This window comes from Botryllus schlosseri, chromosome 2, assembly GCF_051294905.1.
Source record: "Botryllus schlosseri isolate E-star chromosome 2, Bs_hap1, whole genome shotgun sequence".
NCBI lineage: Eukaryota > Metazoa > Chordata > Ascidiacea > Stolidobranchia > Styelidae > Botryllus > Botryllus schlosseri.
The window spans coordinates 14056092-14072310 of NC_137237.1; the positions used below are offsets into that span (position 1 = coordinate 14056092).

At 39.7% G+C, this 16219-nt stretch overlaps 1 protein-coding gene across 14 annotated transcripts in view; it reads left to right on the forward strand.

The window, feature by feature from the left end:
• LOC145433703 (uncharacterized) overlaps positions 1 to 16219 on the forward strand; it is a 28813-nt gene continuing 12594 nt past the window's right edge. For 5 of the 14 annotated variants that reach the window (XM_080310880.1, XM_080310894.1, XM_080310891.1 and 2 more), the window contains exons 1-12: positions 1 to 157; positions 861 to 1011; positions 1158 to 1302; positions 1787 to 1875; positions 1979 to 2095; positions 2560 to 2639; positions 3766 to 3843; positions 5040 to 5207; positions 5342 to 5519; positions 6041 to 6089; positions 9116 to 9194; positions 10140 to 10206. In XM_080310880.1, the coding sequence (XP_080167006.1) occupies positions 87 to 157; positions 861 to 1011; positions 1158 to 1302; positions 1787 to 1875; positions 1979 to 2095; positions 2560 to 2639; positions 3766 to 3843; positions 5040 to 5207; positions 5342 to 5519; positions 6041 to 6089; positions 9116 to 9194; positions 10140 to 10206 (1272 nt within the window). In that variant the 5' untranslated portion in view covers positions 1 to 86. The remainder of the gene's footprint in view (positions 158 to 860; positions 1012 to 1157; positions 1303 to 1786; positions 1876 to 1978; positions 2096 to 2559; positions 2640 to 3765; positions 3844 to 5039; positions 5208 to 5341; positions 5520 to 6040; positions 6090 to 9115; positions 9195 to 10139; positions 10207 to 16219) is intronic. The other 9 variants (XM_080310882.1, XM_080310881.1, XM_080310888.1 and 6 more) reach the window with 9 other exon arrangements.

The following is a 16219-nucleotide window of genomic DNA, read 5'->3' on the forward strand; positions in this document are numbered from 1 at the left end:
CTTCACGGGATTGTCAAAAGCTACATACTGAATTTCAGCATAGTTTTATGTCCTAGTAGTATTTCATTTTCTTAATATCAGTCATAATGTCATCCGATGAATCTGATAGCATCACTTCATCCGAGGATTCTGATAGCATCCTCCCAAATTTACAGAAGTAAGTAACATTTTCCGAATTGATAATTAGAAATCATTGTACCTTGCCTCCTGCATTTCAAATTATCTGTAAGGAATTCATGAATTATTCATATGACGATTGTCAGTGTGTGATCAGTGATCGAAATTGAATAAATTTTACTCCATTTGAATATGGTGGATGTTAGAATGCTATTAGAAAACTGTCTTTATTATATTGCCAAAACGAATCTCCAAAGTTTAAGCTGTCTTTGCCAATGTGATGTGGATATACACTAAATCTGTGCTGATTGTTTGGATTAGGGTATCACCGACCACCTTGCAGCTCTATGTGCAAACAAATAGTCAATCAACCTATTTAAGTCAGGGAACATCTGTGTTGATAATATGTTGGCTTTTGTATATGTAGGCCTAATTGCAGTGACAGTAGGTGTGCGTGCTATCAAGCTATATCAGTTAAAATCAAGTTGTATAATGCTACTGCGTAGCTTTCGGTTGTCCCATCATTTTGATCAACTATACAACAATACCATAGGCCTATCTATTTAAATTTGCAACACTGTTCACAACCATTTTCATTCAGTATGACGTATTACAAATGATTAAGCAGTCAGTAATAGACAAATGCGCATTAACATTCGTAACTACAAATTTGAAGTATATGAGTAGCCTACTTGACTACAAAATTATAGGTACCGTAAGTATGTTCGTAAAAAAATTTCCAGAACCAGGGAATTGTGGAGTCAAAAGTCTGATGGCGTCTCCACAGATCATATGATGCCTAAAAGTGTAACTGCAAGCAGTAAATCGCCATCCCACCGGGTACAAGTCCACGTTGAAACCCACGAAACAGAAATTGTACGAGCCGAGGACAAGGTAAATACTTGTAGCCTACAATGAATGCGATCTGTTGCCTTGAATTTTGTGATTGCATATTTGCTTCGCAGCATTAAAACTTGAATAGCTACGTCAATTGTTATTGTATTGTTGATCATAATTTGATTTAAATTGTTCATTTCAAGGTTGACGATGACTTCAGTATGCCAGATGTGAAATCGATGAAGTCAAAATGGGAGGTGGCTGGCCCACCTCCTTCACTAAAGAGTCCCAGTCCCGTTCTTAAAAAGTCGAAGCCCACAAATCAGCCCACCCAATCATCAGAACCAGGTGAACAGTATTATATCATTCAAATTAATATGTGTCATTGAGCTTCTGCTATCACATGAAGAACTGAATAACAATGTTCATGGGCATATAGTACAATTACAAGACTGTATTAGATGTTATTAGTAAGCCTATATTTGCTGCAAACAACATGAAAGCAGGCGGATGACATGAGCTGTGTTGCAACCAGTCCTGTAATTTGACCTGAACATAATATTAAATCTGATAAGAGAATGATATATCAGATATTGTAGATGAACAAGTGCCATTTGTACATGATATTCAGACAAACAATTGTCATTGCGCATTTGTAATGATTTATTTGATACTATATTTCTGTGAATTGCTACTCTACTGATAGGCTAGTCTTGCTCACAAATACATGAGACACTAGTACAGCAATAGAATCGCTTATGAATAGTTTAACTGTTTGCTAATTAGGTCAAGATCAACCGTAACATCATCTAATCTATAGAAATTTTTTTAGTAGTCCCGGTCAATCGTGAGCCTGAGCAACAAGAAGAATATGAAGTCAAACTTGGCGCTTTGAAAGAGAAGTTTGAAAAGGAGGCCAAGGTAAATGCTGTTTTAGACCTGAATTAGAATTTGCTCGGAATATATTCTTGTCATATACGCCTTTGTGTGTCCACTCTATAAAATTTTAAATTCAACATTGAAGCGTAACAAGTCAAACAAGAAAACAGTCCGGCGCTGGCGCTCCTACAAAATGAGAAATATATGCGCCAAGTTTGAGAATGGTACTGAAACTTACACATCCACATTGTGCTTGAAACTGGTGAGAAATCGTGGTTTAGTCCGAAGTGACTATGCTCGTTGATGTGTAACCGTTCAACTTTGTTTGAACAGACATGGGATTGTGTTTGGAAATATCTGTTGTATATACCTCTCATTCTAATGAACCATGTGAGGAGGGCATAGCTTAACTGATAAGGATTTGTGTGTTCAAGCTGTGGTTGTGAATGTTGTTTTTTAAAACTTGAATGCCCTATACCTATTTGAAACTGAAAGATACGTCAATCATTATTCTTCGTGATGGTGAATTTCATTTACTGGAATGTTTACTTTACTTTTTTGTGACTATCTGTGATTTTGTGGGGTGTTTGTGAATGCACAATGCCATGCAATAATAAGCCACTGTATTTGTAATGTACTGAGCATGATATGGCCTATTGCTTAAGTGGTATGGATTAAATGCTAATTCCACAACTAATCCGTAATGCTTTTCCAAATCTATTAAAGGCTTCAAGAGGAAAAGTCGTTTGGGATGACAATCCCAGGGAAAGCATTTCTAAAGCAGCTGTTGACGAAAAAAAGAATAGGTGAGATTTGACTTTCCATTCCTAACTGTTGGAGATATAAATCAAGACTTCTCTAAGATTTGTCTGAATATTGTTATTAGTAGGGCTTGTATATTTGTTTTGACTGGGCTTAACATTTTGTCTCGCAAGCTTGTGTAGGTAGGCTGCTATATCCTTCTGAATATTGTTTTAAGTATGACCAATATTGGAACGCCAGGCTGGTGGGAAAACACTTCCATATCACTCCAAGTAAAATACTCATCTCTCATTCATTTTAATATTAATTTACGTCATTTGAATTTTTGCTATCACTGTTTTATCAATACATCTTGACCGTTGTTTTATCCTTCATCATACACTAACCTGCACAGCCTACTTTATGTTAAAGTTTTTTCCATGCACGTATTGAAGCTCGGTCCTTAATAAATAAAGTCTCTCAGACAGCTTAAAGTGGATAAATTTACCTATGCGAATCAAGTGCTTTTTATGTCATAAAAATAATTTTTCATTGCATTCACTTGGTCCACAGGTTAAAGTATGACTTGCATCAGTGGTGGTATGAGATGATCCTTGCGTTTTGACTTGCCACATTGTTCAGTTCTTATCTTTTGTTGTGTCTAGTGGTGAATTTCTGGTGATGTGAATGTGTATCAGCTAGTTACACCCTGGATAAACAAGTTTTATGAAGCGTGAGACCATAGTCGGCATGTAATAATTCCGTACATGCATATTGGACATTTTATTGGTGTCATAAATACTGCATTAGCATATACTTCTCTACTGCATAGGAAGCGATGCAATAATTGTTTTTCCAATGGCATCCGGCATCAATATATAATATTTTGTGTAAATTTAATATTGTGTGTAAATTATGTTGGTGAATTGAAGAGTCAAGTTTGCAATATATTTTCGTCAACTTGTATTACCTTCCATGTCTGCTTTCTATTTACCATTTCCTGTCCCGCTTTGGCATGCTTCTCTGATTTAAATGCACTTCACCTTCACCGGACCTCTAATTCTGTCGGCCTATGTAACCTACACCGCATTGCGTTTGACATGAAATAACCGATCAAACTGAACCTGAAGTGCTTTTACTTCTTTTCTTATATATTCTGCATATTGCATTTGTATTTCTTTTTTTGATCAGGAAAGTGAGGCATGTTACTTCCACTAAGAGCAACTCTCCACCAACTTCTTCACGTAAAACAGCTGTCTCTGACAAAAGGTGCATGAAAAGATATATCATTTCAATATGTTGCAGTTGTTGCAGTTTGCTACTACTTGCCTAGTCTTGCATGGATTTCTAGCCTGCATGGGTGCGTTTTATTGCATGAATAACGACAAGGTCTTGTGATTATGGTTATCTTTTATAGATAACAAATTTTTGCCTTGTTTTTGTGTGTTTGTCTAACGCTAGAAAGAGATTTAGGACTTGCTACAATTCTGGTACTGGGTATTGTTGCACTTTCACAAACACAATCTATTCAACTGGAGTAACTACTTGAGATTTTGTTATGTGATAGTCCTGATCAATTGTGTTGGTGGTAATCCAATTCCTTGGATACTATAATCTGTTCCTAATTGGTGAAAGCCAACTTGTTTCGGCATGATTGGTACAGTTGATACTGTAACAGTCATACTGTAACTGATTTGCTGGTAGCGTATGGTTTAGTGCATTGTGTAACTTTTGATATAAATTCATAATTGTCGACGTCTGCAAAATGTTTGGCAGTGATATTTTAATTGAATAAGCTTTTCCATTGTGGATCACAGTTATACATTTAAGAAATAGACACAACTCATCACGCATGTTATCCAAGGTTTGCTGGAGTTGCAGAGATGAGCTAGCAATATTCTGTAGTACTTGTGTCAATTGTGATTGGTATTTCAGTGAATGCTCTGTTAGAAGAATGTCGCTATAGTGTATAATATGTTGTAATCTTTCGGTTTCATTTACAAAAAAGTTTTGTGTAGTGAAATACGTATCACTACTTGATATCCATGACAAATTTTCAGCATGTTAAGCCTGGGTGCTCTATTTTGGATATAAGTCCCCCAAGGAGTTATTAACAGCGACCTATCAATAGTTTTCTTGTTTGTAGATTTACTAAAGTTGGCATTCATAGCCGTCTTTGCCGTAGCTGACGCTACTCATCTTGATTGTATCTTCGGCAAACATTTCCTTGGTACACATACATTTACTTTACTTGAATTTGAAATGGTTATAATGAAAGCAATGGGTGGATAACTACTAGTGATAGCCTGTCTCGTGATCGTTGGCTATGTTTAATTACGGTGTGTGGTTTGTACCGAAGGCGTGTTCGGTGAATTAACTTGAGTCAATTCTCAATTGTAACACCAGTGCTTGTACGTGGTCATCATGTCATAGAACATCTACTGCATGTCTTAATTGCGTTGTAGATTTGAGAGTGAAATCAAAGCTCAAAAACATTATCAACCGATGAGGGAAGGTCCTGTTGAAATGCCTGCCGTCGAGTTGAGCTCTTTGAAGCAACAATTTGAGCTTCGCAAGGACGAAAAATTAGTGATTCCAATGCCTGACATGCCATCCAATCATAAGAAACGAAGGTATGTTTAATTCTGTAATTCACTGAAACTTTGTTAATTTTGTGTGGTACATTCAAGCAAAGTCTTGAAAAGTCTGGTGATTAGTAAAACTGCATGATCATTGTATGTCGCTGTCTAATAGTGTTGGTTCACAGACAGATATCGGTATCATCAGACGCCAGTTCACAAGTGGTTGATATCGTTCGGCATGATGAGCCTAGTCATGAAGAAGTTAATTTCGAAATTGAAATCAAGTCTCTCCGAAAACGCTTCGAACAGGCCTCAAACACTGACGAAACCAAGCAACGACCACAGCCGGTGCGTCAGAGAAAGGTATTTTTATTCATACTTTTCGGTCTGCTGACTATGTGACCTGCTATAGACATTCTAGATAATCGGAGATGGGGGCCATCCTTTATCACAGTTCTTTGAAGTATTTTGTGAATGCTGTTGACAAAGCGAACGAGTAATTGGAGTGTAGCAGGAGACATGCATGTTTGGCATGGTTGCTTTAGAGGTTTATTAGTTGAATAACTTCCGTGCTAGATGAAGCTATTAGCCACCTTCTCGTATGTGGCTCCTGATGATTATATTATTTTCGTAATGGCAGCTGGATTCCTAATATATTGCAATATAGGTCCCATGGTCGCTATCGGCAAGACGTGCTGAAATTTTCATGCAATTATATGCACGGCATTAAATAATTCATTCCATGTAGCGTTTGATATGCAGCTGCAAATGAATTTAATTTTTCTCCCTATGCCTTCATGACACCCTTGTTATTGTGGGTACCGTGAGCACTCGATTGCATGTATATTTTATGACTACTCACTTTCTTTTATTGCGTATTTCAGACCTCGGATCAAACTGCAAATCGCCAACGAGCAATGTCAGAGTCTGATAGTAAGTTTTTTATGCTTTTTTTTCTTTTCCAGTCGGATACAATCGATGTTTTGCATGCCTAATTTACATTCCAAACCACCAGAGACCTTACTTAGTTCGATTGCATCAACATTCTACAAGCTACAGAAGCATACAATCATCATTTTTCGATCAATTAGGATATGTCGGATACTTGATGATTGTATTGCTGCTCGTAATGTGTCCATCTCGTTTGAAATCAATTACTTCCTGAAGTACCATTTCGTCTGCTCGTTGAATGTCATTCAATTGGCGATATGTCACACATACATGCCGCTATCGTTCAGCCGGTTCTTGTGAAATTGACAATAATTTTTGCAAATTTCAGTTCTTTAGACCTGGAGCATAATAGTTGATCATTTGAAAGATTTATCGGTCCAAATTTGTCAAAATGTTCTCCAAAAGCTAATGTGGTAATTGCTGATGGTCCATTGGTCCCATAACCGATGCTACTATTTTCATGTTACTCACGATTAGGGCTGGGGCCCCACTGATTCAAGTACTCAAATATGAATCGAATATTAATTGTATTGATTCGAGTTGGGTAGTGAGAAACAATTTTTTTTGGGTGGGCCTACTAAGATTATTCACCCCTTTTCACTAAGAGTTAGCACAAAGCTATGCACATTAGTGTAAACTTCATTTCTTTAAAGTCGGGATTGACCCGCAGCATTGTCACAAAGTGCAATAAAATATGTATGGATGAATAAAAATCAAATTATCTGTAATGTGTTGTATAAGTGGGATTTTTTTATTATTTTTGCTCGAATACTACTCAGATATTGACTTGAAGCTTAGTGTGATACCCGATTCGCAATCAAAGAACTCAGTGTCCTGATTTTTCCAGCCATAATCAAGTCCCACAATGTACTATGCCCTACTAAATATAATAAGATGTAACGGATGAACAGGTAAGAGGGTGTCGTAATGACCATACACGGTATGTCAATCTAACATCCGCCTTGTCTTGCTGGTAATAGTACCTTTGTAACTTCGACATGGATAGTGCTATGTTCTCATGTTTGTCGCTTTATTGTTCATGCAGCTGCCCAAGATCTGTTTAAGGTTGGACCAAAAGTCCATGATCATGTAATCCGAAAAAGCTTTAGGAATGCCCTTCATTGACCTAATCCATTATTTATTTGATTACAAAGTGACAATTAATAGGGACATAATCTAATTGGCCAACTGTGCAGTTATCCCCCAGTATGTAGGGCTCTAATCAATTTCGGATCAGACATCAGATGTCGTTTCAAACGTTCATGATTTCTGGTGTTCCTTGCAGAAATATTAAGATATATCAGCTATCCCTGATATTCCTGTATGAAAGAAAATCCATAGAAAGCACTAGGTAGGCTCATTGCAAATTGTACGCCTAATGAATTCACTAGCAAACCCTAGGTTGGATCATTGCAAATTGTATGCTTAATGATCAGCCTCAGTTTCCCGGTTATATCTTGTGCTAGACGATGCCAGGGGTATTCAGATTAATGATTTACTGTGTATTGACAAAATCGGTGCTTATGTCCTTCATGAACCCGGCGTTTTATGTACTGCTGAGCAGAATGTGTTAGTTTTATGTAGCAATATGCCGGCACAACCTTTTAGGATGCTTGTTTGTTTGGTTATGTCATATCCGCAGTGCTGGATTTGTGAATGGAAATGTATGGAACAGCCTTCCAAATTCTCACAGTTCTGATATCAGAATCCAAGCCCTTCTTTTTCTGAACTGTTTCTAGTGTAAAATCCAATCAGTTTCTATGGTATAAGGAATGGTACAGTGTTCCATTTCTTGAAATATTACATAGGCCTACCGTTATGCCCTAATCCGATTATTTGTATTCTGGGTGTAATATCTGTTTACTCAAGAAATATGATGACTTCCAGATGCCAAATTCCAGCTCTTTCATGTGGTCTGATCTTTTTTATCAGCTGTTCCTGAACGACATTGGTCCTTTTCATTGTGATGCCTTCGAATTGAGTGATAGGCTGGGTTGGCACGCTATATCCCGCATTGCCATCAACGCCCCGCTCCTATAGGCCTACTCTCTCAAATCTTCTAATGTGAGCATTGGCTATTTAACATGAAAATATCTACAGTTGCGGTGAGTCGTTATTATGTCCCATTTTATGATTACATAGGTCAGTTCATGCCTGATTTGTGTCAGTTTATTAAGCGCTGGTACTTCAAAACATTGCTCCAACATGTGTGGATGATTCATTATAGCGACACCCTTGAGATACATGACATTGGATAACCAAATCTCACTTTACTGAACTTGAAGAGGCACTGCACTCAAAAAATAATGTAGTCTCAAATTGAAGGGCAAAACGAATTAAAAATTTTAGCTGCAGCCGTTTTCTTCAAAGCGCCACCTTAATGGAACTGCAATTTATTGAAATTTCGATAGCAACTTCACGCTCCAGCAGTCACCCAGAGATCGAACTTTATATAGTTGTCAGCCAATGCTATGAAGGAAATATGTCGTACACGCTCTATGTCCTAAAGAAATAAAATAGGCTACACTAGGTCCGATTTTGACATAAATCTCCTGACTGAACATCTTCCGTTGAACGCCACGGTATCTAAACCACCTTGGCGTGTACGACATATTTCCTTCATAACATCGACTGACAATGATATAAAATTCGATCTCTGCGTGACTGCTAGAGCGTGAAGTTGCTATCGAAATTTCAATAAATTGCAGCTCCATTACGGTGGCGTTCTGAAGAAAACGGCTGCGGCCAAAATTTATATTTCGTTTTGCCCTTCAATTTGAGACCACATCATTTTTAGAAGGCAGTGCCCCTTTAGCCCCCAGGATGATGTTTATTCATGTCACTGGTTATCAGTAGGCCCATCAGTTATCCCCTATCGGTTATGCCATGTTTCCAAAATGTGTGCGACTGTGCGTGTCAGAGCGAAACAAATTCCTCAGTACTGGCTTTCTCACTTATTCTTTTTGATAAATCTTCGAGATAATTCAAGTATGGATTATCATTTCAAGATGCTGACATAGTTCGCTCCTCTGATCCACATCATGACGAAATGGTCGGTCAAGAAACTGTCAAAGAGAGACTGGCTAGGTGAGATTTATTACCGGTATCATTTGTGCCTTCTGTGTATTGGAGTGGGTTTTGAGAAATGCATGGAAACTTGTGATTTCAATATGATCTAAATTTGGTGAACATTTGATTTGGGTGAAATATCGATTGTGATTTGAATAATTTGACCTTTTCGGTAGTTAACTGACCAGTTGCTTGATGTGATCTTTGAATTCTTGTTTAGTTGTCATAATTTGCATTCCTGATTGTATTTAAATCTACTTTTTTGTCGTTGTAGAGGTAATTTGCTGACATGACTCGGCCATGATATTTTGAACGCGATGTAATTATGGTCTTATGCTAATCTTATGCAAGTTAGTATTCTGAATCTTCAGCATCAAATTTGAAGATCAAAGTCTATGACATATGCATGCCAATGAATTGTATGTACTGTACGGTCTTCTTTTTCTTTGAATTGTACGGCAATAAGTTAGTGTCACTGATACTTCTGATTGCAGCATTCTGTATTACCAGTATTACAAGCCAAATGGCATTGTCACTTGGCACCGTACCAATCTTCTATTTAACTTACTGCATTTACAATTTTCTGTGGATGGCATGATGACGCATTCAGCCAATGCTAAATTTCTTCTTCTTCCTTCGTTGTGGGTTGCGAGCAAGATCTATCCCAAAAGTTTTGTTACTGAATGTGTGCCGTGGCTATGATCTCTCATCGTTGTCTTGAGGGGCTCACAGTTTTTTGAAATAATGTCTCTCTGTTGCTAAAGATGTGTTACCATAACTCCTTGTGAATCAAGTCTCATAACACAAGTCGTTTTTATATGTTGTACTTGTATCTTCAATATTTTGCCGCTGATGCTGGTAATTTTGTATGTGATTTGCATGCAAGCGAATATTGATCGTAATCATTGCATGCACCCACTCAATAACAACCTTTTGTTTTTCATGGTCTGGTATTACAACCAGTCTCAATTCCAGATATAAGGCCATGACTGGAGTATCAGTCGCGCGGAAAAAAAGGAGATCTCCGAAGGTAAGCAGCCGGCCCGGTCATTACTAAGAAATGATCACCATGATCACCGCTTGAAAAGTGGATGACATTCCAGTAATTCTGTTCCGCCAGTAGGAATAAAGGCGGATGAGGTCATACTCAGTGTCTAACTGTAAATCCATGTGTCTTTGTTATGGTAATCTTCCCGCCTGATGCTTATCTGTGATAGATAGGCTTGGGGTCATCTTATGTGATTAGGAAGCACAGACGGCATGGAACTCATCATATCAAGGACTTGCATGACAAGGCTGTTAGTTCACAATATTGATAGCGTGTTGGTAGAGCAGTGGCTTCGCAGTCGGAAGATTGTGGGTTTTAGCCACAGCCGGATCAGACAAAATACTGTCATCCACGTCTTCCCATATTCGCCAGTGACACATTGGGATAGCTTGGAGAGGAAAGTCGTTGAGATCCCTTTGCATCCCCATAGTCCCAGTACTTCGATGGGCGGAGGAAAATAAGCACTCTTCATTCCTCACGATAGCAGATAGCGGGCAGGGAGTCACAAAAAACAATTGCTGTCTTGAAAAAATTTCACTGAACCCCTTGCTATACTTGCGCCAAGGATGGATATTGTTATTGAGGTTTCAATTGATCACACCACTTTTCTGCAGCTATGCTGTGAGTTTGTAGGATATAGCTTTGAGAATTTGCATGATGTCACACCTGCGATGATAATGTACTGTAATTGAAACAGGTCTAGTATGTGGGCCTGAGAGGCATATATGTATAATTGTCCACTCAATTGCCCAGTTTAGACAGTGTGCTAAGGCCCGTGCTGTGCCTTGGTGCTGATCGGTGTTTAGATGACTCGGATGATTTGACTTGACTCGAGTCATTGCCGTAAAATAACTTGACATATGAGAAGTGTTCAAAGACTTGGAGACCAAGTTTTCAAGTCGATCTCTAGTCTGCAAATATTCTACTCAGTATAGCATTATGAACCTCTCAGCTGCAGTAGAAATGACCACATCATCATTACTAATCTTTTATAGACTGGACTCTATTTCCACGTTTTCGATATGGTTGCAATTAGATCAGCGGTGATGTCACAGAAGAACAGCTTGAGCATGCTCATAACGCTGTCGTAATGGTTTAGGCTGGCATTATAATATCGTTACAGTCAGCATCCATATATTTATTCAATAAATATCGTTTGTGTGAAACTATCTAAGCGCACATGTCGCACATATTTGAATTTTGAATACGTCATGGGCTATATGCGGGATTGCAAATAAGTAGGATTTACAAGCACCAATAGTGGGCGATAGTTTTGAAAGAACGAAGTACTTAGGTCTTAGATCATTGTTTCGGAAGCTGTCGTTGAATATCGATTCACGTGGAGGGTCTGCATGAATTTCGGACACTGGAGCTGGTCGTGCCCCAAATGCACAAATATTTAATATTCAGTTGGATCGTTGTTGATTAAATTGTTGTTTAACTAAGAACTAGCATTGGTCATTTTTAGGCCATTTAACAAAATTCGGGGCTAAGAAGTTTCTCATGCCGCTCTTACACATTCAACAAATCTTCACAAATATGAGCGCTACTATCCTACAGGCTTCATGCAGCAATTCAGCCAATAGCCATAGCTTACATTGCATTATACTTCCACAATATTTAGAATGTGCCCAGCATTCACAGTAACTTAACATGAATAACCGTGACTCATGTTGTCTTAGTTTCAAATTGGCATGGCACGAAGTTTGTCGGGTTAGGCAAGGCATAGCTCATAAGCGTCTCCTGCATATTGCCATCCACACATTATATAAAAAAAAAAACTCAAAATATTTGGTACCTTGATGTTGACTTGAGTCACTTTAGAAATTATTCGAAGGTAGTGGCTCGATCCCAACACTGGCGCTAGACCTACCCGCTCCTTAGAATGGACCCCAAGGGCCTGTGCAGTATGACAACAATCTTGTTTGAATTCCGTTTCGACACTGAGGGACAGGAAGGGGTAGATACGACTTGAGTATATATATATATATATATCATGTTCTCACGTTGGCCTTTAATAGCGACAACGCATCTGCATAGTCTCAGATGAAGCCGTTGCACTGAGCAGTGAACACTGAAGTACAAACAAAAATTTCAATTACGTTCGCTGCTAGATGTCGCTGTTACACCGACTCTTCGTCAGATTCAGAGCTGTTGCCGAAACGAAATGTTTTTTCACGCGGTATAGTCCAAGACCACGTTTAGATTTTGATACTTAATCACAGTCACCAAATGTTCGACTACTCATGGACATGACTAAGAGTTTCGACCTACCATGCAGTAATATCGCCAAGCAGCAAAATGAAGCGGTAACTTGGAATATTGCATGCCTGTGGGTAATGCAAAAAATATGCCAATAATTAACTAGTCACGAAGTACCGGTATATCGAAACATGTTATCGCTTGGACGATTCAGTAAGTGCAGCCGCTTCATTATGCTGCTTGACGATATCACTGCATGGCAACTCGAAGCTCTTCATGTCCAGGAGTCGTCTGACATTTGGTGATTGTGATGAAGTATCATATGTGAGAGGGGCTAGGATTCTGCCCCTCGAAAAATACATGCCTCCGTGGTTCCCAGCCTTGCACGCTCCGTGGTCCCGCGAAATAGGGTCAATGGCCATTTGACATATTTTTTCAAACATATACAACTTAATTTTCATTAGATTAATGTGGTACATCACGTTATTCACGTCACATATTATGTGAACTTTTCCTTGTTATCACACAGTAATATGATTAAAATCTGCTGCAATTAAGATGGAAGAGATACCCATGCAGTCTGAATGTGAATTTACTCAGGTTGCTTAGCGCGAAAAATTCCTTTTTTCCGAACTAAATGGTGATTATTTGTGGTAAGCAATCTTTAAGATGCTACAATACATGACTCCTTGAACATCATCTAACTGCGATGCGAACGATAAGATTATCATATGCACATTTTACATATGCATAACATTATCACCAAGTCATTACATCGCCATTTGGAAAATATGTGGCACAGAATGCTTGCGGGTGAATGGAGCTTTGAAGGTACATACATAGATCGTTACAGTCTCATAATAGTGCAATTTCCACTTAGTTTCTGCCTATCATTGGCGGTGCTCCATCGGTCCACGGTGATCTACGGGTACATTTTGCTGACTCAATGCTTCACCATATTACTTAATTCTTGGCGAGCGTATAATTGAGTTCTACCAGTGTCCTTGCTGTTACTCGACTTTACATTGAGTTACAATGGCAATAAATCGAATTTGTCCAGCGCGATTGCGCTAATTCTGGCTAAAATGTCGTTATGACAATGAATAAGAACTTCTACTCAGATGCAGCCAATGTTTCGAAATATAACTGCGGCCAACTGAAAACCTCTATCTCCACTTTTCAGCGCGGCGTACACACTGGTTTGTGTGATCGGTATTCCACCCTACATTAGTACGGAGCGGATCTACAGACATTCTTTCTGGTCCTACGCCGATCCTGTCTTTCAAAGCTCTGGTCCGACTCCTTGGCCGGATTCTTGAAATTACCGTGATACGTAGTCCGGTCCGAAAAACGCCGATAATAATTATCTACTCAACAGGATGGTATTGAATATTGATTGAAACAATGCAATTAGGAAATTGAAAACTCGAAGATCAAATCCAACCCTTATCTGAAGTAATAATGCCAATTTGTTGGACTTAGCATGTGGTTTGTATTTCCATGAACGTTTCACTTTACGTATTGATTAGAGGGTAAGGCTGTCCTATTCTTAGTTAAAAGTACTGATCCGACTCTGGTCGTATCAGAAGAAGTACTGATGCGACTCCGGCCGGTTATCCAATCCGGCTCCGGTCCATGCTCCGCCCTACCCTACACGCGTAGCGTTGTGTAAACCACACAATCGCACATTCCGGCGAACAGTCGTTCGCTATGCAGATTAAACAGCTCTGGTCATAAACGCTTCAACATTTTTACATTCAGTGAAACGGCTCGTAATTTGTCATTGTTAGAGTCGCTTGTCTTTTTACGATCTCGCCTGATTGTACCTGAGTCGTTTCTACTTCGCTGTGCGTGGTTCAGTATTTTTTTTTCTATGTGGTGGCGCAGAATGCCTAAATAGTAAATACATAGCGTCACTGTGCGAAAGGCTGGCATTCAATTTGCCGACGGGCGACAATCAAGAGCTCTCATGTCGACGAAACAGCGCTCAGACTCCCAGCGGGTTCACGCAAACACGTAATTAAATCACCTGTCAGATTTTACTAGCGATTCGAATCATGCGCGGCCCATTTCCGGCGTCGCGCGCTGCCTAATATGGACCGTGAATACGTAATTGCACGCTCGGACGAGCAAGGCCGAAATATAGCCTTGAAGTTGCTGTTCTACTTGGCGACAACACTTACAAGGAGAGGCATATTTTATTCGATTCGAAGTGGAATGCTTTTTGATTTGTTGAACCTTTCGCGTGTTCTGACTTCAGAGCGGTTCAAACCCGCCCGATAGGATTTTTTATTGCTCCGGTTCTGGGTTGCTTTGTTTGCTGCTTCTCGCGTTGTTACGTTTTATGAATCGGCGTCGCCGTTTGTTGAAACATCTCATAACACGCTACAGAACGTGATATTACGTAGATTTAACTAGCTTGTTCCGTACTACAGCATTAATCCCACATAATTTACTGTCCACTGCTACGTACACTTAGCTAAAGAAGTAGACCCATTTCCATCGACCATCGTTAAGCAAACAATCGATGGCTTGTTGTATCTGGCTGTGCTATATTTTATTTTTCCAACGCGACTCCTACCGAATTCCTTTAATGTCGCATCATTTGTATTCGGTATGACTATATTATTGACTACCAGTCGACCGTTTACGTTAGTGTGCGCGAGTGCTAGATTGGGAGGAAGGCCGTGCTTGTAGTAAATCTGTCGGCACTTGGTAGCACTCGATTGGCGTTTTCGACTTCGTTTTCGCACTTGTATTTCTCTCGCGTCTGGATAACGGGCGACAAGTGCGTTTCGGTTATGATGTTTTCCGATTGCTTCCTCGATAACTGTTACGTCACTCGGCGCACAATCTTCGTGACGACGCTTAATTTTTCTGAACACCGTAGCGTATCAGGCTATTAGACATTTGGCGAGCCCGGTTGATTGGCGAAATAGGCGCGCCGACTCCTTTTTTAGGCAGGTTCAAGGCCGACGGCGGTGGTAATTGTCGGATTTGTTTGGTCGCGTGCGATTGCTACGGAATTTACGCGTGCGCGCTGGATGCGTTGTCAGTTTTTTTTCGTATTAGATTACAGGCGAGTGTTTTGGCGGCCAGAATGCGCTGTTGACTTCGGATCATCATTGATATATCTACTTGGTTCTTGTTTCCGAACCGTCCCTCGAATGGCAAGGACGGTTAGGATTGTTTTGTTCTCTTTTGGCAGTGTCCTTATTGATATGGCAGTCTGTTTGCTAGTTCCATGTTACGCTTAACACCTGTGTGGTAGCATAATGCGATTTGCACCGTCATGTCTGTACGCGATATCCACCGCGTAGGACGTTATGATCGATATCCCCCGCTAAGAATGTAGCGGTATATCTGCCGTGATGTGGTAAGCCGGCAGCTCGGTAACTCAGACCTGAGGGACAGGCGTAGCGGTAGTACGAAAGTCGATGTTTTGTTAAAATGCGGTGTGTTTCGGAGTTTTTGCGCGGCGTCTGGCAGCCATTTGAATTGATTGTTTTACGGCCCGTACCGGTATTAAGTGTCTGTTGGTGATTCTGAAATATTCAGTGCTCGAGTATAAATTTTTTAGAACACGCCGTGTTGTTTGTCTTATATGGTATCAAGGCTTGGATCGATAGACAATTGTGATGGCAGTGATCTGACGTCACGTCTCTTCGAATCGCCTTCGGGAATACTGAATAGCGTTCGAGGCAGCACGATCGCAGGCGAATTACGTGTTTATCAAGTAGCATAGCCTAGTTTTCACGCTTCCGGTCGTTGCGCTCTGCGCTAGTATCGTATT